The sequence below is a fragment of the Sus scrofa genome, chromosome 7, assembly GCF_054392235.1.
Source record: "Sus scrofa isolate SSC_HxYL_T2T_F1_AM1 chromosome 7, Sscrofa_HxYL_maternal_Yorkshire_Landrace_v2.0, whole genome shotgun sequence".
In the NCBI taxonomy this organism is placed as follows: Eukaryota; Metazoa; Chordata; class Mammalia; order Artiodactyla; family Suidae; genus Sus; species Sus scrofa.
Genome location: NC_139389.1, coordinates 132,462,455 through 132,488,214, shown reverse-complemented (window position 1 = coordinate 132,488,214; position 25,760 = coordinate 132,462,455). Strand labels below are relative to the sequence as shown.

The following is a 25,760-nucleotide window of genomic DNA, read 5'->3' as shown; positions in this document are numbered from 1 at the left end:
CCCCCCAGTCCGTCCGACAAACGCCCACCGAGGCTCAGGGTCAGGCCCGACCTGGGGAGACCCGCCCTCCTGAACGTGCTCGTGGGGGTCCCGTCCCTCTACCTCCAGCTACACGGGCCAAGGGCCTCTGGTCTGGGAGCCACCCCTGAGACTTGTCAGCCGGAACCGGGGTCCGGGGAAGCAGCCCCTCACTGGGGGCTTCTGCCGTGAGAGTGAACCAGGAGACCCGGCCCCGAGAGGGTCCCGGCTGGTCTGGCCTAAACCGTCTCAACTGCCACCGCCTCAGTGCTGGACTGACGCTGACGCTGTATCACGGGTGCTGATGCTCCGGGCTGCGTCCAGCCAAGAGCTATTCACCCCTGATCTCAGGACTCCCCGCAAGCTGGGAACCACGGTTCTCAGTTACAGAAGGGGACACGAGGCGGAAGGCTCAGCACCGGCCGTGGCCGCACAATCAGGGAAGGTGGTGCAGGGTTTAAGTCCACGTCTGCCTGATCCCAGAGCCCACGTCTCGTGGACAGGTCACAGCTCTAGCTACTCAGGGATGCCTCAGGCCACCTGCGAAGCTGACACTGCGCACGCGTGCGGGGGAGGGGGGCAGCTTCCCCGAGGCCTGAGTCTGCACAGAGCCCTTCTTGGGGGGCAGGGGGCCTGGCAGGGGGCGGCGGGGACAATGGCAGGAGCCAGGGAAGGTTTCACAGAGGAAGTGATCCAGGGCAGCTCTGCAGGTCACCTCCCCCGCCCCCCACAGAGCAGGGGCGTCGCAAGCATACCCACGGCCTGTGCCAGGCTCAGCAGACACACGCTCAGCCTCCCCTCTGTTCAGGCTCGGGCCCCTTGTGGGGCCTCCACTCCTGCCGGGGGCCAGGCCCACTGGGCCCCTTTCTTTTCACCAAATCTGCCATTCTTGAGCCTAAAACGACAAGGTGAGCCTATCCTGAGCTCTTAGCACACCCAGCCCAGCAGCGTGCAGGGCCCCTGGGACCCTGTGTCCTGGGTCTGCCTGGGGCGTTCGCTTCCTTCCCCTCTGAGGGGCACGGGTGTAGGCGACACCCAGGCTCATGTGCTCGCCCTCACCCATGCACTGAGCTCCGGCCCCCCCACCCCAGCCCGGCACACAGCAGGCGCTGCATCCACCCAATACCTGCTGTGTGTCAAGCTCCAACCTACGGCGGGGGATGCGCCCAAGGACCGAAGAGGGGGATGAGTCCTGCCTTAGGGCCTTCGCACTGCCCCTCCCTGTGCCTGGGCCGCCCTGCTTGTGGACCTGAAATAAATGTTCACCCTCCCGCCCCCAGCAAGCCTCACATCCCCTCCCAATCTGCCCAGTCCCCCTCCCAACTGGGGCTCCCAGATTCCGGCACCCACCACACACTTGACCCTTTTGGACCCTCGCAGCCTGCGGGCTGGGGGTTCTGACACCACTTTACAGGGCGGGGCGGGGGGGACTGAGGCTCCGAGAAGAAATACGCCTCAATCTCAAGCCCACTGACAGCAGAGCTAGGCCTGGCACCCAGGTTCTAGAGAGGCAGAGCTGGGCCCCTGCCCACTCCTGTGGCCTCCTCCTCGGGTCCCCTGCGTTTCCTCACTGACCCCTACTGGGGACACACGCCTCAGAGGCTCACGGTCCACCTCCTCCGGGGAGACTTCCAAGGCTGCAGGGACACCTGTCCTGAGCCCTGGCACCTGTGGTCCCACCCTCGCCATCAGTGGGAGCTTGGGCTCTTGGGGTGGCGTCTCAGTGGCAGTCCTGATGGGGTTTAGGGCTCAGAAGCCCACCCAGATCCTGGAGCTCCTCGAGGGCCCTTTGCTTCTCCAGCACTCCTGCACCCTGGGCGGACACCTCACATGGGCAGCACACACACCCAACAGGCAGTGGGGGAGCAGGGGTGCAAGGGGTCCCGCTGGCCATGCTTCATGGGCCTGAGCAGGCCCCATGTGGCTGGCAGGGCAGCTGTGCTCCAGCGCGGGGTCCCAAGGGCAGACCTAAGACCTGGAGCCCCGGGGCTGCCCCATCTCAAGCCCCCGCCACCCTCCTGGTCTCAGAGCTCCAGAGGGCCTGTGAGAGGGGAGGCGAGAGGAAGCCGCCAAAACGCATGGCTCATGAAACGACCAGAGACACAGCAGAACATTCGCATTTATTGAGCAGCAGCAGCAGCCTGCCAGGTGCTTTCATCAGCACAGGCCTCACAATCCTGAGACGAACAGATCTTTGTCCCCACTTTACAGATGAGGAGACTGAGGTGCACGGGGGCGGGGAAGCAGCTTCCACCTGAGTCTGATGCTGAGCCAACCTTGGTGCTTCCTCACCACCCACACCCACCCGCCCCGAACAGCATCTGGAAGGTTCCACGCCAGGGGGCTCAGTGCCAGATCTTAATGTCGCCCTCCCAGGAGCAGGTGGCGAGCATGGAGGGCAGCACGGGGTGGAAGGTGGTGCCAACACAGGCCTGCGTGTGCCCGTGCAGCGTGCGAGCTCGGCTGGCGGTGCGGAAGCTGTACATCAGGATCCGGCCATCGGCGCTGCCTGTCACCAGCAGGTCACCATCTGGGGAACACTCGCAGCCCACCGAGTAGCCTTCCACCTGCAGAGGGGGACACAGGGTGAGCAGGCCACACGCACAGTGCATGCAGTGCCCCCCATCCTTCGAGGCCCCCTGTGAGCGGGGGGCCATCACCCCCACCCCCGGGGAGCAGAGCTGGGCCTCACACTCGGTGCCAAGCTCCTTCTCTGAGGCTGGGGGCCCGGCGTGGACCCTGTTTCATGAGGCCAGTGTAGTGGACTCCCGAGAGGACAGCTGCAGCACAGCTGATGGTGTCTGGCCTCACTGATGGTCCCCAAGTCCCCCCACCCTCGCCCCACTCTGCCCCACGAGGCAGCCCTCGGCAGGGAAAGGGGGCGGATGTAGAAACAGCCCCCTCCCGCTCTGTCCTGCGACCCCTCCCCTACACCCACGACCTGTGACCTGTCCATGTGAGCTGACAGATCAAGGAAACCCTCCCTGCCTGGCAGCTAGGGCCTGCGGAAGGGCACATGGGGCCCAGGGCCTTGAGTGGACACCAGGCCACACGGCACGGGGTCACCTGGGAAACAGAAACCACAGTCTGCCCGGACAGAGGGTCTGTGCCCTCCAGGGCCCAAGTCCCCTTGCTGGCATTGTCCGTGGGAGGCTCTGAGACCATCGCTCAGCTCCCCACCTGGGGACTGGGAGGGGTACCTTGTGCCCTTCGTAGCGCCGCCTTCTGCTCATCCGGTAGGGCCACACGGCGGAGAAGAGGGCCAGGTAGTTGCCGTTGGTCTGTGCCAGGAACACAGGCTCCCGCGGGTGCAGGGTGAGGCTGGGACAGGTGTACCTCTCCTGAGAAACAGCGGGGCCACAGAGAGGGGGCAGAAAGCTCCCGTGGGGCTCCTGCCTGTGACAGACCCACCAGAGCACTCTGTTCCTGGGGCCCCGTGCCCCCCAACCACACTTTGGCCTAGAGGTCTGAAGGAGTTTCCTGTTGCCTACTCTAACAAAATGCCACACATTCCGTGGCTCAAAACAACATACATTTAGTATCTCAGGGTTCTGGAGGTGAGACGACTGAAATGGATTCCCTGGGCTAAAGTCGAGACACCAGCAGGGCTGCGTTCCTTCTAGAGTCTCTAGAGGAAAAGCCGTTCCTTTATCTGTTTCAGTTTCTAGGCCTCCCAGCACTCCTTAGGGTGGACTGAAAAATGCCCCGCCCCATACATCCGTGTCTTAATTCCTGGGACCTGGGAATGCCACCTTATATGCAAAAAAAAAAGGCGGTGGGTCTTTGCAGATGTAATCCAGTTACAGCTCTTGCGATGGGCGATTGTCCTGTATCACTGCCCTAAATGCAATCGCATGTGCCCTTACAAAAGGGAGGCGGAGAGAGATCAGACCAAAGAAGGGGACATGAAGACGGAGCCCAAAGAGATCTGAAGAGGCAGCCACCTGACACTGGAAGAAGCGAGGGACAGCTGCTCCCCCAGAGCCTCGGAGAGGAGCAGGCCCTGCCAACACCTTGACTTCAGCCCATGATACTTCTTATGATGGTGGTGGTGGTGATGGTGGTGATGATGGTGGTGGCAGTGACGATGGTGGTGATAATGGTAATGATGATAGTGATGGTGGTGGCGGTGGTGATGGTGGTGATGATAATAGTAAAGACGATGGTGATGATGATAGTGACGGGGATGGCGGTGGTGATGGTGGTGATGATGGTGATGGTGGTGATAATGGTAATGATGGTGGTGATGGCAGTGATGGTGGTGGTGGTGGTGATAATGGTAATGATGGTGGTGATGGCAGTGATGGGGATGGCGGTGGTGATGATGGTGATGATGACAGTGATGGTGATGGTGGTGATAATGGTAATGATGGTGGTGATGATGGTGATGGTGGTGGTGGTGATGGTGTAGTAATGGTGGTGGTGATGGTGGTGATGGTAGTGATGGTGATGGTGGTGGTGATGGTGGTGATGATGACAATGGTAAAGATGACGGTGGTGATGACAGTGATGGTGATGGTGGTGATAATGGTAATGATGGTGGTGATGATAGTGATGGTGGTGGTGGTGGTGGTGATGACAGTGATAGTGATGGATGTGATGGTGGTGGTGATAATGGTAATGATGGTGGTGATGATAGTGATGGATGTGATGGTGGTGGTGATAATGGTAATGATGGTGGTGATGATAGTGATGGTGGTGATGGTGGTGGTGGTGGTGGTGATGACAGTGATAGTGATGGATGTGATGGTGGTGGTGATAATGGTAATGATGGTGGTGATGATAGTGATGGTGGTGATGGTGGTGGTGGTGGTGGTGATGATAATAGTAAAGATGATGGTGATGATTATAGTGACGGGGATGGCGGTGGTGATGGTGGTGATGACAGTGATGGTGATGGTGGTGATAATGGTAATGATGGCGGTGATGATAGTGATGGATGTGATGGTGGTGGTGATGGTGGTGATGATAATAGTAAAGATGATGGTGATGATTATAGTGACGGGGATGGCGGTGGTGATGGTGGTGATGACAGTGATGGTGATGGTGGTGATAATGGTAATGATGGCGGTGATGATAGTGATGGATGTGATGGTGGTGGTGATAATGGTAAAGATGATGGTGATGATAGTGATGGTGGTGGCGGTGGTGATGGTGGTGATGACAGTGATGGTGATAATGGTAATGATGGCGGTGATGACAATGGTGATGATGGCAGTGGTGCTGATGATAGTGGTGATGGTGGTGATGGTGGTGATGGTGGGGGTGATGATAATGGTAATGATGGTGGTGATGATGGTGATGGTGATGACAGTGGTAGTGATGCTGGTGGTGATGGTGATGATAGTGTAGTAATGACGGTAGTGATGATGATAATGGTAAGGATGATGATGGTGATGGTGGTGATGCTGGTGATGATAGTGATGGTGACAGTGGTGATGATGACAGTGGTGATGTGACCATGACAGTGGTGGTCGTGACAGTGATGGTGACGCCTGTGGCTGGGATGCTGGTGGTGATGGTGGTGCTGATGATGGTGGTGATGGTGGGGGTGATGATAATGGTAATGATGGTGGTGATGATGGTGGTGATGATGGCAGTGGTGCTGATGATAGTGGTGATGGTGGTGATGGTGGTGATGGTGGGGGTGATGATAATGGTAATGACGGTGATGACGGTGATGACGGTGGTGGTGCTGGTGACAGTGGTGTTGATGACAGTGGTGATGTGACGATGACAGTGGTGGTCGTGACAGTGATGGTGACGCCTGTGGTTGGGATGTTGGCGGTGATGGTGATAACAGGTAATGCATTTACGGAGAACTCCCTGTGCCTGGCACTGTGCTGGACCCTTTATAAGCTTTATCTTTTTTTAATTCTCAAAACCACTATGAGGCAAGAAATATTCTCACCCTTGAGTTTCTAAGAGGAAAACAAGCATCAGTTAAGTAATTGGCCCAGGGCCCCTGCATGTTAGTGGTAAATCCAGGACTTTAATGCAGGTGGTCTAACTTCAGGGCCCTGCTTAGACTCCTGAGTCAGAGCCCTCGCCCCAGCCCCCGAGCAAGGGCAAGGTGGAATGCCGCAGGCTGGCTGGCGGGGAGGGGAGAGGTGTCCGGGGTGTGCGTTCCTGTGGATCTGGACCAGGCTGCCCCTCTCACCCCTACCTCGTGGTGTGGCTGAGCTGGGCAGGCACTTAGAGCGTCACTCCGATCTGGGGGCCTGTGGAAGGTTCTCTGGGCAGGCCTGGACCTGTTTGGCCTTCCCCTGTCCTACAGATCTCAGGCAGCCTGTCTGTCCCCAAGATCCCTGCCTGCTGAACCGTCTTCACAGGAAGTGACCTGGGACTCCACACAGCCTAGGGCTACACAGATACATCCTGGACCGAAACCAAAAGCCATGCCACACAGGGTTTCTCACGTGGAAAATCTGGTTGGAGATTTTGGCAGCGCTCCGGAAGTCCCAGGCAATAATGGTGCGGTCGGCAGAGTCTCGGCTTGATGCGTCTGTGCTGCTCAGAAACTCAGTGCCCTCCCGGAGGAACAGCACGTCGAGGGTCTGCTGGACGGTCGCCTTGTAGCTCCTCACCACCTGTAAGAGCGGGCACCGTCTCGCTGGTGGGCCCCGGAGGGCCGCCGCCGCCCCGAGGGCAGAGGTTAGTGAGGGCAGGGCTGCGTGGGGGTGGGACCTGCTGCAGGGAGACCTCGGGGGCCCCCATCCCACCAGGCAAATGTCTGTCTCCCTCGGGACCTGCTCCGTGACCCCCCCCCCAGCCTCCCCTCTCCCTGTGGTGAGTCCTGTGTGTCCCCTGGCCTCCCTGTGTCCACTGGCGCGTGGGCTCCGGAGACACGAAGATCTTGCAGACAGGCTGGTACCCTAGAGAGCAGCAGGTGCCTGATGGAGGTGAGCTTAGGGGCAGGCAAGCTAAGGGTACCGGTGATGCCCATCAGTACCAGGGCCATGCTCCTGCTTCTGAGGAGCTCCCAGCTTCCAAAGCCTCAGCCCATTGTCCCTGGAGTCGTAACTGTACCACAAGGAACGAGAGTTCTGGAAACTACGGAGCCAGACCGCACTGTGTAAGTTCACTTTAAGACACTTTATTTCTTGGCGTCATCACCAACATTCCACAGCCTCCCGTCTCTACACTAACACAGTTAAGTTCGGCGTTTCCCGAGCACTTGATCACATTAACCTTCCATTCCACGACAGCCCCTGTGGCAGGGGCCGGGGAGGGGTCCTCGCACCAGGACGGGCGAGCCACCTCCACGTGACAGACTCATGCACGACGAGTTTAATTGCAGGAGTGAGCAACAGGCCACTGGGCACAGTGCCTCGGCCCGCCTGCCAGGCCTGGCGGCCTGTTTACCAGCTCCCAGGGCGCCACCATGTGGCCACAGCACAAACACAACTCCCGGGCACCTTGGCCGCCGGCTGTGAAATGAGCCGTCTTGACACATTTTTTAAAAACTAGAGTTTACAACCTTTCAAACGTCGCAGACTTAAGAGTTTCTAACACCCTGTTTCAAAAGTACATAAGTCAAATGCACATTAAATGCAGCATTCCATAAATCCTATTCAGACGGGGGGGGGGTTTGAGACCCATTCTCCAGATGAGGACCACTGAGGCCCAGAGAGCCTCAGGGACTTGCCCAAGGTCGCAGGGCCAGGATGCGGTGCTTCCTCAGGGCCCACATCCTGCTCTCCTGCAGGTCGAGCTGTGCCTCATGAAATCGGGGCACAAATTTCTAGGGGTGGGTGGGCGGCAAGTGATGGCCTGCTCTGAGCCTCTTTGGCAGCAGCCTCCAGCAAGGGCGACCTCAGGATGGTCCCCCTGCAGCCTGAGGCACAGTCAGGGGCAGAAAAGAGAGGACAGCTCTGCGGGCCTCTGAACCCCGTCCGGCCGTGGCGCTGCCCCCCAGAGAGCATGGGGCTGGCCGCCCCCACCCCCCTGCCCCGACCCCTGTGCGCCAGGGCCCCACATAGCCTCTGCCCTCCAGCCTGGCTCTGAGTCTCCCTGAGTGCGGACCAGGAGGAAAGCTCCATACCCCGGCCAGGAGGTGCTGCCAACAGATGCTCTGACCTGCTCGGCCCGGAGCAGGGGCAGCGGCCTAGGCTGGGGAGGGGTGGTGGCACACTGCCGCATCCCTAGCACCTGCTCTCAGGAGTGCACAGTGCACCCCCAAGACCAGCGCCGCCGCCGTGCTATGGTGGGCTTTGGACTCTACCTTGTGCGGGAGACGGGGAGGAGAAAGGCCCATCGTTTTGATCCAGATCCACCGGCTCCTCCCAAGCCTGGGGCCATTCGTCTCCCCCTGCTGATACCACCCTCCCCACCAGCCACCCTCCAGCTCCCATCTGCCCAGAACAAGAGAGGCCTGGAGGCCCTCCCTTCCCGGGGCCCTCACCACGGTTCAGGGGAGGAGCAGGGACTCAAGGATGGCCAGGCAGCAGGTGCCAAGACAGGATACACTGGGCCTGACTCTTGCTCTCAGCGTGGCCTGTGCACCTCGGAGCGTCTCCCCCTTGGCGGTGGGGTCACAGCCCCAGAGCCCCACCAGCCGACAGAGAACAGCCGCAGCCCCGGTGGGCACCACAGCCCCTCTCCAGCGGCAGCATCTCGATCCCGCAGGGGCTCCAGAAACGCACCGATCAGAGGAGGATGGAGGAAGAGGAGTGCCCACTGAGTTCCAGCCTCAGGCCATGAATTCCCTGGTGACAAGGGCGGGGGGCAGGTCCCCCGCAGGGCAGCACGAAGGCTCAGACAAGTGCCAGGCCTCCTCGGCCCGTCCGCAGCAAGACGACCTGCGCGCCCACCAACACACCACCTGCGTCCCCGCGACAAACTTTTCCAGAACGAAAAGCCTTGTTCTGAGCCCTTCCTGAGAATGGATGGAAATGGCTCAATTCATTAGGGCGTCATAAAATCGAATGGCCGGGAAACAAGCCGTGTTCCGGGTGATCCCTGCCAATAACGCGGCTGTAAGTGGAAGGCTGACCTTTGAAGGATCACTGCCGAGCATGATTTACGTGCCTCCACGACTGCCGCTGCCCCGGGAAAGAGCAGAGGAGCCATTTGTGTGTCTAGCTGGTGGGTTTTACGGCAACCTTAATTACACCGACAGCTGGCGCGTCCCATCCCAGGGGCGTGGGACGGCGCTCCGCGGGCCTAACTAGCTGGATCCAGAAGGGAGCCCCGCTCAGACTCTTTTGGCAACCAGGGCTTCTGTCGGCAGACAGTCGCAGCCTCCTGGCCAAGAGTCTGTGGCTTCGGGAAAGGTGGGAGACGGGATCCAGACACACTCGGTCGTGATGCAAAGTGCCTGAGAGCCCTAAACTCTTGCCTGCCTGGCCCACCAGACAAAGCTGGGTAACTGGGCTGCTCTGGCTTCACGCCAGGGCTCAGCCTTCCCTTTCTTGGGTCCCAGGCACTCCCGACGTGGTGGGGTTGGGTGCGGGCGAGGCGATGGCCCGGGCCTTGCTGACTCGCTCTGTGCCTGGGGAACCCCTGCCCTCTCGGGGCCTGGCCTTAACTCATCACCCCCAGGGGCCTGGAAGGGACAACAAGCAAGCCGAGCGCTTGCACTGTGCAGGCATCAGTAAGATGCTGAATGAAGGGCTGAGTGAGTGGGTGAGAAGATGAGCAAATGGATGAATGAGCAAAAGGACCACTTGAAAAGTAGGGGCCTGCAGCCTCTGGCCACTGGTACCGCGCTGCTGACTCCAGCAGGTGCCTGGGAGACAGTGTTCCTTCGCAGGCGACGGCCTCTGTGGCCGACGGCACCTCACCTCCAGGGGCCTCCGCGGCTGCGGGGGAGGTGGGAAGGGCTCAGGGCTCGAGTGCCATCACCAGCCGTCCAGGGCTGGCAGGCCTCACGCTCCCCGGGGGAGGGCCAAGCTCTCAGGAGGACACAGGCATCTCGACTGATGGCCTGTTGCCGGCTGCGTGGCCTGGGCAACTCGCCTCTCTGTGCTTCAGTCTCCACACCTGCAAGGCAGGGGGGCAGCGGGACCTCTGGCTTGGGAGTGAGGAGCGGTGACAAGGCCTGGCCAAGTGGCTGACACACAGCAGGTGCTTATAAACCTCCCCCGGGCCACTCAGAGCTAGTCTTCAGGCAAGTCTCTTCTCCCCAAATGTCACCTCCTCCTTGAAAATAAACACATTGATGCCTTCAAACGTGCAGATGCGAGGAGTCCATGCGCAAAGGCCACCTGGAGAGGCGAGTGAAGGGCCCTTTCCGATGGCTAAAATCACCCCAACACAAGGAACCAATCACATAGGACGGTGTACACCAAAAGGGCTCTGTGGGTAATTGTTTTTGAACCAGAAATTTATATTTTTAAAAAAGAAACCATACAAATATGAGGAGAGTATGGTTGAATTTTTCTGCGTCCAGAAGACTGGGGGAAACTTGCCTGGCTGTCACTCCAAGGCCAGCACAAGAAGAGGAAAGATGGGTAAATCTGACTATATGAAAATAATAACAGTAAACATGATTGCAGAGCATTTAAAAAAAAAAAAAAAAGTCAGCAGGAGTTCCTGTTGTGGCACAGCGGAAACGAATCCGACTGGTAACCAAGAGGTCTCGGGTTCGATCCCTGGCCTCGCTGAGGGGGTTAAGGATCCAGCGTTGCCGTGAGCTGTGGTGCAGGTCACAGACATGGCTCAGATTCCGAGCTGCTGTGGCTGTGGCTCCTATTTGACCCCTAGCCTGGGAACCTCCATAAGCCACAGGTGCAACCCTAAAAAGCAAAAAAACAAAACAAACCCAGTAAATAGGAAAGTAAAAAAAAGACAAATGAGAGATATCTGCAACTTACCATAGAGGCAAAGGTCACTCTCTCTAATCCACAGGCCGTTTCTAAAAATCGGTGAAAAAGACCAATGACTCTACAGAAAAATGGGCAGGAGAAGTGAACAGGGAGTTCATATGAAAGGAAATGTAATCGGTCCTTCAATCTCGCTCATAAAAAATGAAGTTTTAAATTACACGGCGATATCATCTCTCCCTATCAAGTTAGAAAATCCAAAAGTCTGACAACCCGCGCCGTTAGGTGGCTGGGAGGCATCCTTTACTCTACACGCTGCTGACAGAGATGCAAAAGGCACAGTCCCTGTGGAGAGAATTTGGGCAACATCAAGCAAAACAGCATATGCCTTGTTACTCAGCAACACGCATAACCCAGCAACCCGACTTGTAGGACTGATCCCAAGGTTACGGCGGCAAACCCCACACAAAGCACAGAGCCGCTGAAAGCAGCTCTCCTTATAAAATTTAAAAAGCAGAAATAACTCCGCAGGGACCAGTTAAATAAATGTCAGTCCACGCGCGCTCTGGATGCTATGTGCCCGGCGGTAAGACAGCGGGGTCCGTCTCCCCGCCTGCTGCGAGCCGGCTTCCAGGAGGCGGTGCTCGGTGAAAGCGCGAAGGTGGGAGAGGAAGAGGCAGGCCGACGACGTGTTTGTGTTTGCTTCCCCCAAACAGTAGAAGGATAAACCAGAAACTAAGTCAGTAAAAGAAATCAGTAAGCCGGCCCCTAGAGGGGAGAGGACAGAAGGGGTGGGTGTGGGGCTTGAAGTGGAACCTAGAGTATTTCTTTCTTTCTTTTTTTTTTTTTTGTCTTTTTCCCTTTTCTAGGGCCACTTCCCATGGCATATGGAGGTTCCCAGGCTAGGGGTCGAATCGGAGCTGTAGCTACCACCCTACACCACAGCCACAGCAGCACAGGATCCGAGCCACGTCTGCGAACTACACCACAGCTCATGGCAACACTGGATCCTTAACCCACTGAGCAAGGCCAGGGATCGAACCCGCAACCTCATGGCTCCTATTCGGGTTCGTTAACCACTGCACCACGACGGGAACTCCAAACCTAGAGTATTTCTATAGAAGACTAGAGAGTAAGTGTTTTAGGGTTTTGAGGCCCCATTTACCCTCTGTTGCACACGCTCCTGTGTGTGAGTGTGCGTGTGCGTGTGCGTGTGCGTGTGTGTGTGTGTGTGTGTGTTACAGCTATTTTATGTCTTTCTTTCTTTTTTTTTGGTCTTTTTAGGGCCACACCTGTGGCATATGGAAGTTCCCAGGCTAGGGATCAAATCAGAGCTGTAGCTGCTGGCCTATACCACAGCCACAGCCACGCAGGATTCAAGCCACGTCTGTAAACTACACCACAGCTCACAGTACTGCCACTGAGAGAGGCCAGGGATTGAACCTGTGTCCTCACGGATACTCGTTGGGTTTGTTACCACTGAGCCATGACAAGAACTCCTGTTACAACTATTTTAAAATGTGAAAACCATTTTTAACTAAGGACCACACAATAACAACACATAGGCCAGACTGAATCCAAGGGCCCTAGTTTTCCAATTTGTTCTCCAGAACCACGTTCACATTTTATAAAATTATACAACAAAGTTAACTTAAAAAGCAGACTCTAACGTGTGAAAGCAAAATCAAGCAAATAAGACTAACTGTGTGTTGAGCTGGTAGCTTAACCACACAAATAGGATTTATTTTCAGAGACATTAAAGCACAGTAGTTCAAGGTTGAATATATACTGTGAACAAAAACCCAGTCATTTGATGGTAAATCCTAACTGATAGCCTTGATGGACAAAACGGACTGTGAGAAATCTTAAACTGTTTTCAGTCGTTATGCTGTTAGTGTCAATACGTACAAGAAAATGTGTTAAGGCAGAGAGAAATAAAATTCCTCAAAATGAAGAGATAGAAACATATAAAAACAAAGAAGCTAAAGGAAAATTCTGTAATGCTAAATTTGCACTGAACAAATCAGTACAAACAATGATATACGTTTTCTTAACAACCAAACAGTTCCTGGCTCTGCCGACAGAGGGAGCGTACAAACAATGACCAACCACGGCACTCGGGTTCCGGTCGCTAAAGCCAGCTCAACCCCGAAGAGACCCAGATGACAGACCAAGGCATTACGACAGTCGCTATAACTATACACAGTGTATGTCTAAGAAGGGAGAGGGAAGACTGACCAAGATAGGAGGGGGCGTGGAGGAGGGATGAGCCCCTCCCTGGATTTCTAGAGAAGAAATACATTATGTTCGAGAAAAAGAGACACTAGATGGGGTTAACATCAGACGAGACCCTGCAAAAGAAATCATTACTGAACTAGAAGAAATAGCAATTGAAAATTTCAAAACAAAATGGAGAGGAAAAAAGACTGATTTTTTTTTAAATAAACACAATCTAGTTTTAACCTGAAACAGAGTAAATCCATGAAGCCCTCTCACTCTCTTCCATAAATTTTAACTAAAAACTCAAAGTTCAGGAAGTAACTACCTGAGCCTTTGAAAAGTAAACAACAGCTGGTGGGTTGAAGAGGGAAGTCAAAATTTGAAGAGAGCCCAATGTGCAGGGTAAGGTTCTAGGCTTGTTGGTTTGGTTGGGGTTTTTTGGGGTTTTTTTGTTTTGTTTTGTTTTGTTTTGGGGGGTTTTTTGGAAAACTTTTAGTTTTTTGGGTTTGGGTTGGTGTTTTGGGGGCTTTTTTTTTTTTTTTTGTCTTTTGTCTAACTCCTGATGTTGACTCACAGATAGACTGGATGAAGGAATTACATAGTAGACATAGCAAATATTCTGAAACAAATCCATCATTTTGGACAGAGGAACAGGAAAATAGGTCCTTGTAAGCCGGAGAGTATTGGGGGAAATTTTAAAAATATCCCCTTGCTCTCCCAGCCCTGCCCTGATGCCAACCTCAACAGTTCTGGGACTGCTACACAAATACCTAAAAACTAAAGGGGAAAAGCTGAATAAAAGAACTCGGAAAAAAGGGGAAATTCATGCTATGGTTCCTCCATTTTCTCTGGCCAATTTGCCTTCAAAGGGATCCCAGTTATAGCCACTGTGTGACAAGGCAGAAGGCTAACACTGAGAAAGAATTCCATCCCTCAGGGCATGAGAACTGGGAAAGGAGGCCTGGGGAGCCAGGCAGCGCGGGGAACGGGGGAATCCTCTAAGTCTGTAAACGAACTGACACACATCCCAGGACAATCTCTAAGCTACGAATGCGTGGAACACAACCAAAAAAGCACAACTAAAGCTTTGAGAAGCGGCGTAGCATATAACCACTGCTCCTGTCTGAAACTAACCCTTTAGTGGCTCAGCAGAACAAAGGTTTTGAATACAGAACTGAAAATGGAACCATTGCCCATAGGAGAGAAGAAACTTGAATCTGAATCTAACAGGCTTGGTTTCCTGTTAAAATCCTATGGAGAACAGTGATTTGTTTGTCTTGACGACATAATATTCAAAACATGCAGGGCACATTCTGCAATTACTTGATACACAAAGAACCAGGAAAATGTAAACACAGTACCCATGAGAAAAGAGAAACCATAGATGCCAACCCTGAAATAACCCCAATGTTTGAATTATCAGACATATTTAAAAAGCTGTTAAAGAATAACCCTCAATGAGATAAACACCCTTAAAATGAAGAGCTAGATGATCTCAACAAAGAAATAGAAACTATACATGCACTTTTAAGTAGAAATTTAAGAACTGAGAAAAAAGTTTTTAATAACAAAATGGAACTGACAAAAGAAAGACTCAGTGGGAAAAAAAGGATCAATAGAGATAATTCAATCAATAGAGATAATTTCTAAAGAAAAAAATAAACAAAACATTAGGAACCTGTGAGATAGTATCAGAAACTTATATTTTTTGTTCACAGAATTCCTTAAGGGGAGGGGAATGAGGGCAGTGTGTGTGTATACACTATATAACTATATACAGACTGTGAAAGTGCCCAAATTCGGCAAAAGGAATACAAGAGTCAAGAGATTCTGCAAGCCACAAAAAGGGTAAAAATCAATGAAAACTAATGTCTGACACACCACAATCAAACTGCTGAAAACCTCAAAGAAAAAGTCTTGAAGATTTTTAATTCCTCCTTGCCATGTAGCAAAATATATTCCTAGGCTCCAGGAATGAGAATGTAGACATCACTGGTGGCCATTATTCTCATACACCACACACACACACACACACACACACACACACACACACACACACAATGAAATAAAGAGAGAGAGAAAGCAAATGTATTAAGATGTTAACAAGTCAAGAGTTATGGAAGAGACAGGATTAACATGGCAGAATAGAAGGACTGGAGTTCAACTTCTCTCCTACAAACGACAAAATTACAACCAAATGCTGAGCAATCTTCAACCAAATGGACCGGAAACTTTCAAAAAGATATCCTACTCCAGAAAACAAAGAGGAGGCCACATCAAGAGGTAGGAGGGGCAATTACATGATATAAGCAATCCCATACCTCCTGGGTGGGAAGCCCCATGGACTGGAACGTAACTGTATCACAGAGACTCATTTACAGGAGTGAGAGTTCTAAGCCCCACGTCAAATCCCCATGCTTGGGGATCTGGCATTGGGAGAAAGAGCCCCCAGAGCATCTGACATTGAAGGCCAGTGGGCATGCATGGAGGAGCTCCATGGGACTGGGGAAAACAGAGACCCCATTCTTAAAAGGTGCACACAGACTTTCATGTGCACTGGATCCCAGGACAAAGCAAAGTCTCCATAGGAATCTGGGTCAAACCTGACTGCAGTTCTTGGAGGACCTCCTGGGAAAACAGGGGTGAATGTGGCTTGTTGTGGGGGAAGGGCATCAGAAGCAAAGCTCTTGGGAATATTCACCAGCATGCATGTCTCTGGAGGTGGCCATTTTTGGAAAATTTGGCCCCACCAATCACTGCTGAGAAGCCCTAGACCAAACAACAATCCAGGTGGGATCACAGCCCTGCCCATCAGTAAACAGGCTGCCTAGAGACTCCCCAGGCACACAGCTGCCTCTAATCTCACCCAGAGACAAAGCCCCACCTGCCAGAGGGATAGGAATCAGCTCCACCTACCAGGGGGCACCTCCCATCAGGAAGCCTACAGCAAGCCCCTGTACCAACTTCAGCCATAACGGGGGCAGACACCAGAAGTAAGAGAGGCTACAACACTATTATCTATAAAAATGTCATCACACCAAAAACCTATAAAAATGAAAAGGCAGAGAACTATAACTCAGATAAGGGAGAAAGAAAAAAACCCAGAAAAATAGCTAAGTGATCAGGAGATTCTCAGCATCCAGGAAAAAGACCTTAGACTGTTGATGCTGAAGATGATGCAAGACATTGGAAACAAACTGGAGGCAAAGATGGATAATTTACAGGAAACACTGAGCAAAGAAATACAAGATATAAAACCTAAACAAGAAGAGATGCAAAATACAATAACTGAAATAAAAAATGCAGTAGAAGCAGCCAACAGCAGAATACAGGGGGCAGAAGAACAAATAAGTGAGGTGGAGGACAGATTAGTGGAAATCACTGATGCAGAACAGAAAAGAGAAAAAAGATTGAAAACAAATGAAAAGAGTCTCAGAGAACTCTGGGACATTAAACACACCAACATCCATATTATAGGGATGCCAGAAGGACAAGAGAGAGAGAAAGGGACAGAAAAAATATTCCAAGAGATAATAGCCAAAAACTTCCCCAACATGGAAAAGGAACTACTCACTCAAATCCAGGAAGTGCAACGAGTACCATATAAAATAAACCCAAGGAGGAATACCCCAAGACACATATTAATCAAGCTGACCAAAATCAAAGACAATGAGAAAATATTAAAAGTAGCTAGGGAAAAGAAACAAATGACATACAAGGGAACCCCGATAAGGTTATCAGCAGATTTTTCAGCAGAAACTCTGCAGGCCAGAAGGGGGTGGCATGATATATTTAAAGTGATAAAAGGAAAAAACCTCCAATCAAGATTGCTTTACCCAGAAAGGCTCTCATTCAGATTTGAAGGAGAAATCAAAAGCTTCGCAGATAAGCAAAAGCTAAGAGAACTCAGCAATACTAAACCAGCTTTACAACAAATACTAAAGGAACTTCTCTAGGCAGAAAAGAAAAGGCCACAACCAGAAACAAAAATACCACAAATGACAAGGCTCACCAGTAAAGGTATATATACAGTAAACATACAAAATCATCCACAAACAATTACACCACCAAAATCAGAAATCGTGAGAAGAGGAGAGTACAAATGCAGGACACTGGAGATGCACTTGCAATTAAGAGACCAACAACATAAAACAATCTCATATATATATATAGACTCTTATATCAAAACTTCAGAGTAAAAGCAAACCAAAAATCTACAATTGATACACAAACAAATAAAAAAAATCAACTCAAATACAAACACTAAAGATAGTCATCAAACCAGAAGAGGAGAGAACAAGAGAAGAAGGTAGGAAAAAAAGAGCAACAAAAACAAATCCAAAGCAATTAATAAGATGGCAATAAGAATATACATATCAATAATTACCTTAAATGTTAATGGAATAAACACCCCAACCAAAAGGCATAGACTGGCTGAATGTATACAAAAACAAGACCCATATTTATGCTGTCTTCAAGAGACCCACTTCACTTCTAGGGATGCATACAAATTGAAAGTGAGAGGATGGAAGAAAATATCCCATGCAAATGGGAATCAAAAGAAAACTGGAGAAGCAATACTCATATCAGGCAAAAGAGACTTTCAAATGAAGAATATTTTAAGAGACAAGGAAGGTCACTACATAATGATCAAAGGATCAATCCAAGAAGAAGATATAACAATTTTAAATATCTACACACCCAACATAGGTTCACCACAATATATAAGGCAATTGCTAACAACCTTAAAAGGACAAGTCGACAATAACACAAGCATAGTAGGAGACTCTAACACCCCACTTGCAGCAATGGACAGATCATCCAGACAGAAAATCAATAAGGAAACACAGGCCCTGAATGAAGCATTAGACCAGATGGAGTTAATAGATATTTATAGGACATTCCATCCAAAAGCAAGACAATACACATTCTTCTCAAGTGCACATGGAACATTCTCTAAGATTGATCATATCCTGGTCTACAAATCAAACCTCGGTAACTTTAAGAAAACTGAAATCATATCAAGCATCTTTTCCAACCACAATGCTATACGACTGGAAATCAACAACAAGAAAAAATCTGCAAAAAACACAAACACGTGGAGAGCATGCTACTAAACAATCAATGAATCACTGAAGAAATCAAAGAGGAAATGTAAAAATACCTAGAAGCAAATGACAACAAAGATACGACACTCCAAAACCTATGAGATGCATCAAAAGCCGTTCTAAGAGGAAAGTTTATAGCAATACAAGCCCACTTCAGGAAACAAGAAAAAGCTCAAATAAACAAGCTAACTTTACATCTAAAGCAGCTTGAGAGAGAAGAACAGACAAGACCTAAAGTTAGCAGAAGGAAAGAAATCATAAAGATCAGAGCAGAAATCAATGAAATAGAAATGAAGAAAACCATAGAAAAGATCAATGAAACAAAAAGCTGGTTCTTTGAAAAGATCAACAAAATTGATAAACCCCTAGCCAGACTCATCAAGAAAAAAAAGAGAGAGGATTCAAATCAATAAAATTAGAAATGAAAAAGGAAAAGTAAGAATGGACATCACAGAAATACAGAGGATCACAAGAGACTACTATATGCAACTATACACCAATAAAATGGAAAACCTAGAAGAAATGGACAAATTCTTAGAAAAGTACAATCTTCCAAGACTAAACCAAGATGAAATAGAAAAGATGAATGGACCAATCACAAGAACTGAAATTGAAACTGTGATCAATAAACTTCCAACAAACAAAAGTCCAGGACCAGATGGCTTCACAGGTGAATTCTATCAAATATTTGGAGAAGAGCTAACACCTATCCTTATGAAACTATTCCAAAAAATCGCAAAGGAAGGGACACTCTCAAACTCATTCTATGAGGCCACCATTACCCTGATACCAAAACCAGACAAAGATACCACAAAAAAAAGAAAACTATAGGCCAATTCCACTAATGAACATCAATGCAAAAATCCTCAACAAAATACTAGCAAACTCCATCCAACAATACATTAAAAGGATTGTACATCATGATCAAGTGGGATTTACCCCAAGGGTTCTTCAATATCCACAAATCCATCAGTGTGATACACCACATTAACAAACTGAAGAATAAAAACCATAGGATCCTCTCAATGGACGCAGAAAAAGCCTTTGACAAAATCCAACACCCATTTCTGATGAAAACCCTTCAGAAAGTGGGCATAGAGGGAACCTACCTCAACATCATAAAGGCCATATATGACAAACCCACAGCGAACATCATTCTCAATGGTGAAAAGCTGAAAGAATTCCTGCTGAGATCAGGAATAAGACAAGGATGTCTGCTCTCACCACTACTCTTCAACATAGTTTTGGAAGTCCTAGCCACAGCAATCAGAGAAGAAAAAGAGATAAAAGGAATCCAAATGGGAAAGGAAGAAATAAAACTATCGCTATTTGCAGATGACATGATAATATACCTACAGAATCCTAAAGACTCTACCAGAAAACTGTTAGAGCTCATCCACAAATTTGGCAAAGTTGTAGAATACAAAATTAATACACAGAAATTGACGGCATTTCTATACATTAACAATGAAAGATCAGAAAGAGAAATTAGGGAAGCAATCCCATTTACCATCGCATCCAAAAGAATAAAATACCTAGGAGTAAACCTACCTAAAGAGACAAAAGACCTGTACTCTGAAAACTCTAAGACACTGATGAAAGAAATCAAAGATGACACAAATAGATGGAAAGACATACCATGCTCTTGGATTGGAAGAATTAATATTGTCGAAATGACTATACTACCTAAGGCAATATACAGATTCAATGCAATCCCTATCAAATTACCAAGGACATTTTTCACGGAACTCGAACAAAATATTTTAAAGTTTGTTTGGAAGCACAAAAGACCCAGAATAGCCAAAAACATCCTGAAAAAGAAAAATGGAGCTGGAGGAATCAGGCTCCCGGACTTCAGACTATACTATAAAGCAACAGTCATCAAAACCGTGTGGTACTGGCACAAAGACAGAAATATAGATCAGTGGAACAGGATAGAAAGCCCAGAATTAAACCCACGCACCTACAGTCAACTAATCTATGACAAAGGAGGCAAGAATATACAATGGAGAAAAGACAGCCTATTCAATAAGTGGCTCTGGGAAAACTGGACAGCCACATGGGAAAGAATGAAAGTAGAACACTCCCTAACATTATACACAAAAATAAACTCGAAATGGATTAGAGACCTAGATATAAGACCAGATGCTATAAAACTGTTAGAGGAAAACATAGGCCAAACACTCTCTGACGTAAATGACAGCAACATCTTCTCAGATCCACCTCTTAGAATAACAACAGTAAAAACAAAAATAAACAAATGGGACTTGATTGAACTTAAAAGTTTCTGCACAGCAAAGGAAACCCTGAACAAAACAAAAAGACAGCCCACAGAATAGTAGAAAAATATCTGCAAATGAATTGACTGACAAGGGATTAATCTCCAAAATTTATCAATACCTCCTACTGCTCAATATGAAAAAAACAAACAACCCTCTCAAAAAATGGGCAGAAGATCTAAACAGACAATTCTCCAAAGAAGACATACAGATGGCCAAAAAACACATGAAAAGATGTTCAATATCACTCATTATTAGAGAAATGCAAATCAAAACCACTACAAGGTATCACCCTACACCAGCCAGAATGGCTATCATCAAAAAGTCTACAAACAACAAATGCTGGAGAGGGTGTGGAGAAAAAGGAACCCTATTACACTGTTGGTGGGATTGTAAATTGGTGCAACCACTGTGGAAAACAGTATGGAGATTCCTCAGAAAACTAAAAATAGAACTACCATTTGATCCAGCAATCCCACTCCTGGGCATCTATCCAGAAAAAATCATGACTCGTAAAGACACATGTACTCCAATGTTCACTGCAGCACTATTTGCAATAGCCAAGACATGGAAACAAATGTCCATCGACAGAGGAGTGGATCAAGAAGATGTGGTACATATACACAATGGAATATGACTCAGCCATTCAAAGGAAAGAAATTCGGCATTTACAACAACATGGATGGACCTAGAAATTATCATGCTAAGTGAAGTCAGTCAGACAGTGAGACACCATCAAGTGCTATCACTGACATGTGGAATCTGAAAAAAAGACAGACTGAACTTCTTTGCAGAACAGATACTGACTCACACACAGACTTTGAAAAACTTATGGTTTCCAAAGACGACAGGTTGCGGGGGGTGGGGGGGAGTGGGATACACTAGGGGTTTGGGACGGAAATGCTATAAAATTGGGTTGTGATGATCATTGTACATCTATAAATGTAAAAAATTCATTGAGTAATAAAAAAAAAAGAAAAAGTCTTGAAAGCACTTGGGGGAAATAATGAAGGATTATATGAACAACAATTTAAAATATTGTGGATTTCTCGTGAGAAACTATGGAGGTTAACGGTAGTGGAATATATTGCAAATGGTAAAGGAAAGGATTATCAATCTAGAATATTATAGACAGCAAAAATATCCTTCAGATGATACACTTATATGTGGATCCCGCATTGCTGTGGCTATGGTGTAGGTCAGCAGCTGCAGCTCTGATTCCACCCCTAGCCTGGTAACTTCCATATGCTGTGTGTGTGGCCCTAAAAAGACAGAAAAAGAAAAAAGAAAAAGGAAAAGCAATGGAAATAGCAAATATAAAGGGAAATATAAAATACTTTCCTATTATTAAAATATTTTAAAAATAATTTAGTTTTCAGCAAAAATAGTAACAATATATTATGGGGATTGTAATAAATGTATAAGTAAAATTTATGCCAACAATAACACAAAGACCCTGAGAGGTAAAATTGAAAATCTGTATGTTGTTCTAAGATCCTCATACAATAAAAAAGAAGAGTTATAATATGATTTGGAGGTAGACCGATAAGATAAAAATGTATACTACAAACTCTAAAGCAACCACTAAAAATAAACCACAATACAAATTTACAGACAATAAAGCAACAAAGGAGATAAGACAAAAATCACACACTGAAAAAAAGAGTCAATGAATCCAAGAGAAGGGGGGGAGGAGAAAAATAATAAATAGAACAAACATAAAACAACAGCAAGATGGTATACTTAAACCTAGCCATATCAATAATTACACTAAATTAAAACAGGATAAATACAGCAGTCAATGGAAAAGATTGCTACCTAGAATTAAAATGAAAGAGCAATACCCAACCAAATGGTATGCATAAGAAACATGTTTTAAAAATAAAAACACAAATAGGTTAAAGCAAAAAGATGGGAAAAAGATATACCAGGCTAACAGTAACCAAAATAAATCAGGAATGCCTATTAATAACAGACAGAGTAGATTCAGAGTAAAGGATATTATCAGGGATAAAAGGGTCTTTTCACAATAATAAAAGAGGCAATTCCTCAGGAGAACATAACAATCTCAAATGTTTATGCACCTGCTAACAGAACTTCAAAATAAATGAAGGAAAACTAATAGAACTTAAAAAGTAGTTAAGACAAATTCACTCTTATAGTCACAAATTTCAACTAGCTGCTCATAACTAATAAAATACAAAGAATGATCAGAAAGGGTATAGGGTACTTGAATAACACTATCAACCAACTTAGGATAATTGACATTCTTAGAATGCTGCACCCAACAAAGCAGAATATACATTACTTCAAAGTGCACACACAATGTTTACCAAACTAGACTATGTTATAGGACAACAAACAAGTTTCAATACATACAATGCATGTTTTGTGAACACAAGAGAGTTAAATTAGAAATCACAAACAAATATATGGAAAATCCTCAAGTAGTTGTAATCTAAACACTCCTATCCATAGATGAAGAAGAAATAAAAAATGCAATTAGAGAGTATTTTTAACTAAATGAAAATGAAAAATGAAAAACCATGTATCAACTGTTGTATAATGCAGCTACAAAACCTAAAGGAGAATTAATAGCATTGAATAGAGAACAAGAAGAAAGAATAAAAGTCCCAAAACAATGACCTCAACTTCCACTTGGAAAAAATTCGAAAAAAAGAAGATTAACTCAAGTTTTAAGCAGAAAAAACAAGTTTAAAAAGGAAATTGATAACTTTTTAAAAGGAAAGAAGTAGATACAAAAATCTGTACTTAAAAAAGATCAGGAGTTCCCGTCGTGGCGCAGTGGTTAACGAATCCGACGAGGAACCATGAGGTTGCGGGTTCGGTCCCTGCCCTTGCTCAGTGGGTTAAGGATCCGGCGTTGCCGTGAGCTGTGGTGTAGGTTGCAGACGCGGCTCGGATCCCGCGTTGCTGTGGCTCTGGCATAGGCCGGTGGCTACAGCTCCGACTGGACCCCTAGCCTGGGAACCTCCATATGCCACGGGAGCGGCCCAAGAAATAGCAACAACAACAACAACAACAACAAAAAAAAAAAGATCAAAAAATTAATAAATATCCAGAATGATCAGAGGAGAGAGAAAAGACACAAATTACCAATATTAGGAATGAAAGAATGAGGTAACATCTCTACAGATTATATAGCTATCTTAAAATAATTAAAATATTAGTAAAACTTTATGCCAAAAAGATAGATAACTTTGATGAAATAGATACAAACTACCAAAAGTCACTCAAAGAGAAGCATAAAATTGGAATAACCCTCTATTTACTAAATAAATTTTATTTAAAGTTTCAAATCTTCCCACAAAGAAAATTTCAAGCCAAGACAGCTTCATCACTAGACAATTCTAGCAAACATGTATGGAAAATATAATATCAACTATACGCAAACTCTTCCAGAAGACTGAAGAGAAAGGAATACTTCCCAAGTTATTTTATGAGGCCAGAATTACTCTGATGCCAAAACAAGACATTATAAGAGAAGTAAAGTACAGATCAACCCCTCAGGAATATAAAAATTCTTAACACATTTTAGCTAATAGAATCCCAAGTTATATAAAGAGGATAACACATCATAATCAAGTGAGATTTATCCCAGTAATGCAAGGTTGTTTTAATAATTAAAAATCTATCACAAAAATTCACCATATTAACAAAATGAAAAAAACCACACTATCCCTTCAATGAACATGAGAAAGTCATTTGACAAAATCCAACCTTCACTCAGGATAGAAAGTCTCAACAAACTAGGAGTAAAAGGAACTGTCCTCAAGCTGATAGGGGCATCTACCAAAACAAACTACAGTTAACATCATATATCACCAGAAAAAGAATGAATACTGCTCCTCTAAGACTTAAAACGAGGCAAGGATGTCCATTCCTGCCCCTTCTAAGTAAACGCTGTTCTAGAGGTTCGAGACACTGCCAGGTGGTAAAAGAGGAAAGAGGAAGTTCCCTCCCATTAGAAAAGACAAATTAGAACTGCCTGTACCCACATTTGACACAACCGTCTTTGCAGAAAATCCAATAGAATCTACAAAGAGGCGACAAGAACTAATAAATGAGCTTTGCAAAGCTGCAGAAGTCCAGGCAAATATAAAAATATCCACTATATTTCTATAATCTAGGAATGTATAACCAGACGTGGACATTTTAAACCGCTACTTACAATAGCATAAAAACATTAATACTGGCAGATAAATCTAACCAAAACAACGCGCAGGAGTTGTACAATGAAATTACAAAATGTTGGTGAGAGGAAATAAAGGTTTAAATGTATGGAGAAATATACTATGCTTATGTATTGGAAGACCTAAAATTGTTAAGAATTCAACACTCCCCCAAACTCATCTGAAGACTGAATGCAGTATCATTCAAAGTTCAAGCAGGCTTTTTTGTAAAAATTGACAAAAGTGACTGTAAAATTGAAATGTAAATGCAAAGAACCTAGAATAGTCAAAACAATTTTGGGAAAGAAAAAAATTGGAAGACTTACACTACCTGATTTTAAGACCCATTGTAAGACTACAATAGTGAAAACAATGGGGTATTGATGTAGAAAGAGACAAAGAAAACAATGGAGGAGAAGAGAGAGGACAAAAAGACGCACCCACACTGAGTCAACTGATTCCCCACTGACGTATAAAGGCAGAGAGAGAGAGCATTTTCAACAAACGTTGCAGGAATACTGAATATCCTTATGCAAAACATTAACTTCCATCCATATAAACCCTGCAGCATATAAAAAAAAATTAATACGAAATGGACCACAGACTAATAGAAAGCCCAAAACTATGTGACTTCTGGAAGGAAAGAGGAGCAAATATATGTGGCCTTAGGATTCGGCAAAGTTTACTTAGATTGGACACCAGTAAGAAATGGTGATAAACTGGCCTTTAGCAGAAATTTTAAAATCTGCTCTTGAAAAAAGAAAACTGTTGTGAGACTGAAAATGCAATGCGTAGGCTGTGAGGAGGTATTTGCAAATCACATATGTGATAAACGTTTTATATTCCAAATATAAAGAACTCTCAAAACTCAGTAGTACAAAAACAAACAATCTGATTTTTTAAATGAGCAAAAAATCTGAATAGACGCTTCATCGAAAAATAAACAGATGGCAAATAAGCTTATGAAAACATTTTCAACGTTGTTAGTTATTAGGGAAGTGCAAATTAAAACCACAGTGAGGTACCATACTATACACATTTTAGAATGTCTGAAATTGGAAAGATTGACCACACCAAATGTCGGCTAAGACAGAACCAGGGAACTCTCACACAATGCTGGGGGGAATGTGAAACCGTGCAATGACCTGGAAAACCTGCAGTCTCTTTAAAAGTTAA

The 25,760-nt window shown here is 46.9% G+C and overlaps 1 protein-coding gene across 30 annotated transcripts in view; it reads right to left on the bottom strand.

Moving 5' to 3' along the window:
* Positions 1 to 2,117: 2,117 nt before the first annotated feature.
* The window catches only part of WDR25 (WD repeat domain 25), a 145,571-nt gene continuing 121,928 nt past the window's right edge, over positions 2,118 to 25,760 (bottom strand). For 24 of the 30 annotated variants that reach the window (XR_014811357.1, XR_014811358.1, XM_084970169.1 and 21 more), the window contains 3 exons: positions 6,438 to 6,608; positions 3,219 to 3,359; positions 2,118 to 2,585 (listed from right to left, as the gene is read on the bottom strand). Coding sequence is in view for 22 of the 30 variants with exons in the window: in XM_084970169.1 (XP_084826295.1) it covers positions 2,364 to 2,585; positions 3,219 to 3,359; positions 6,438 to 6,608 (534 nt within the window). In the remaining 8 variants the exon portion in view is untranslated. Of the gene's footprint in view, positions 2,586 to 3,218; positions 4,391 to 5,039; positions 5,514 to 5,785; positions 6,609 to 25,760 lie in introns of all 30 variants that reach the window. The other 6 variants (XR_014811354.1, XR_014811349.1, XR_014811350.1 and 3 more) reach the window with 1 other exon arrangement.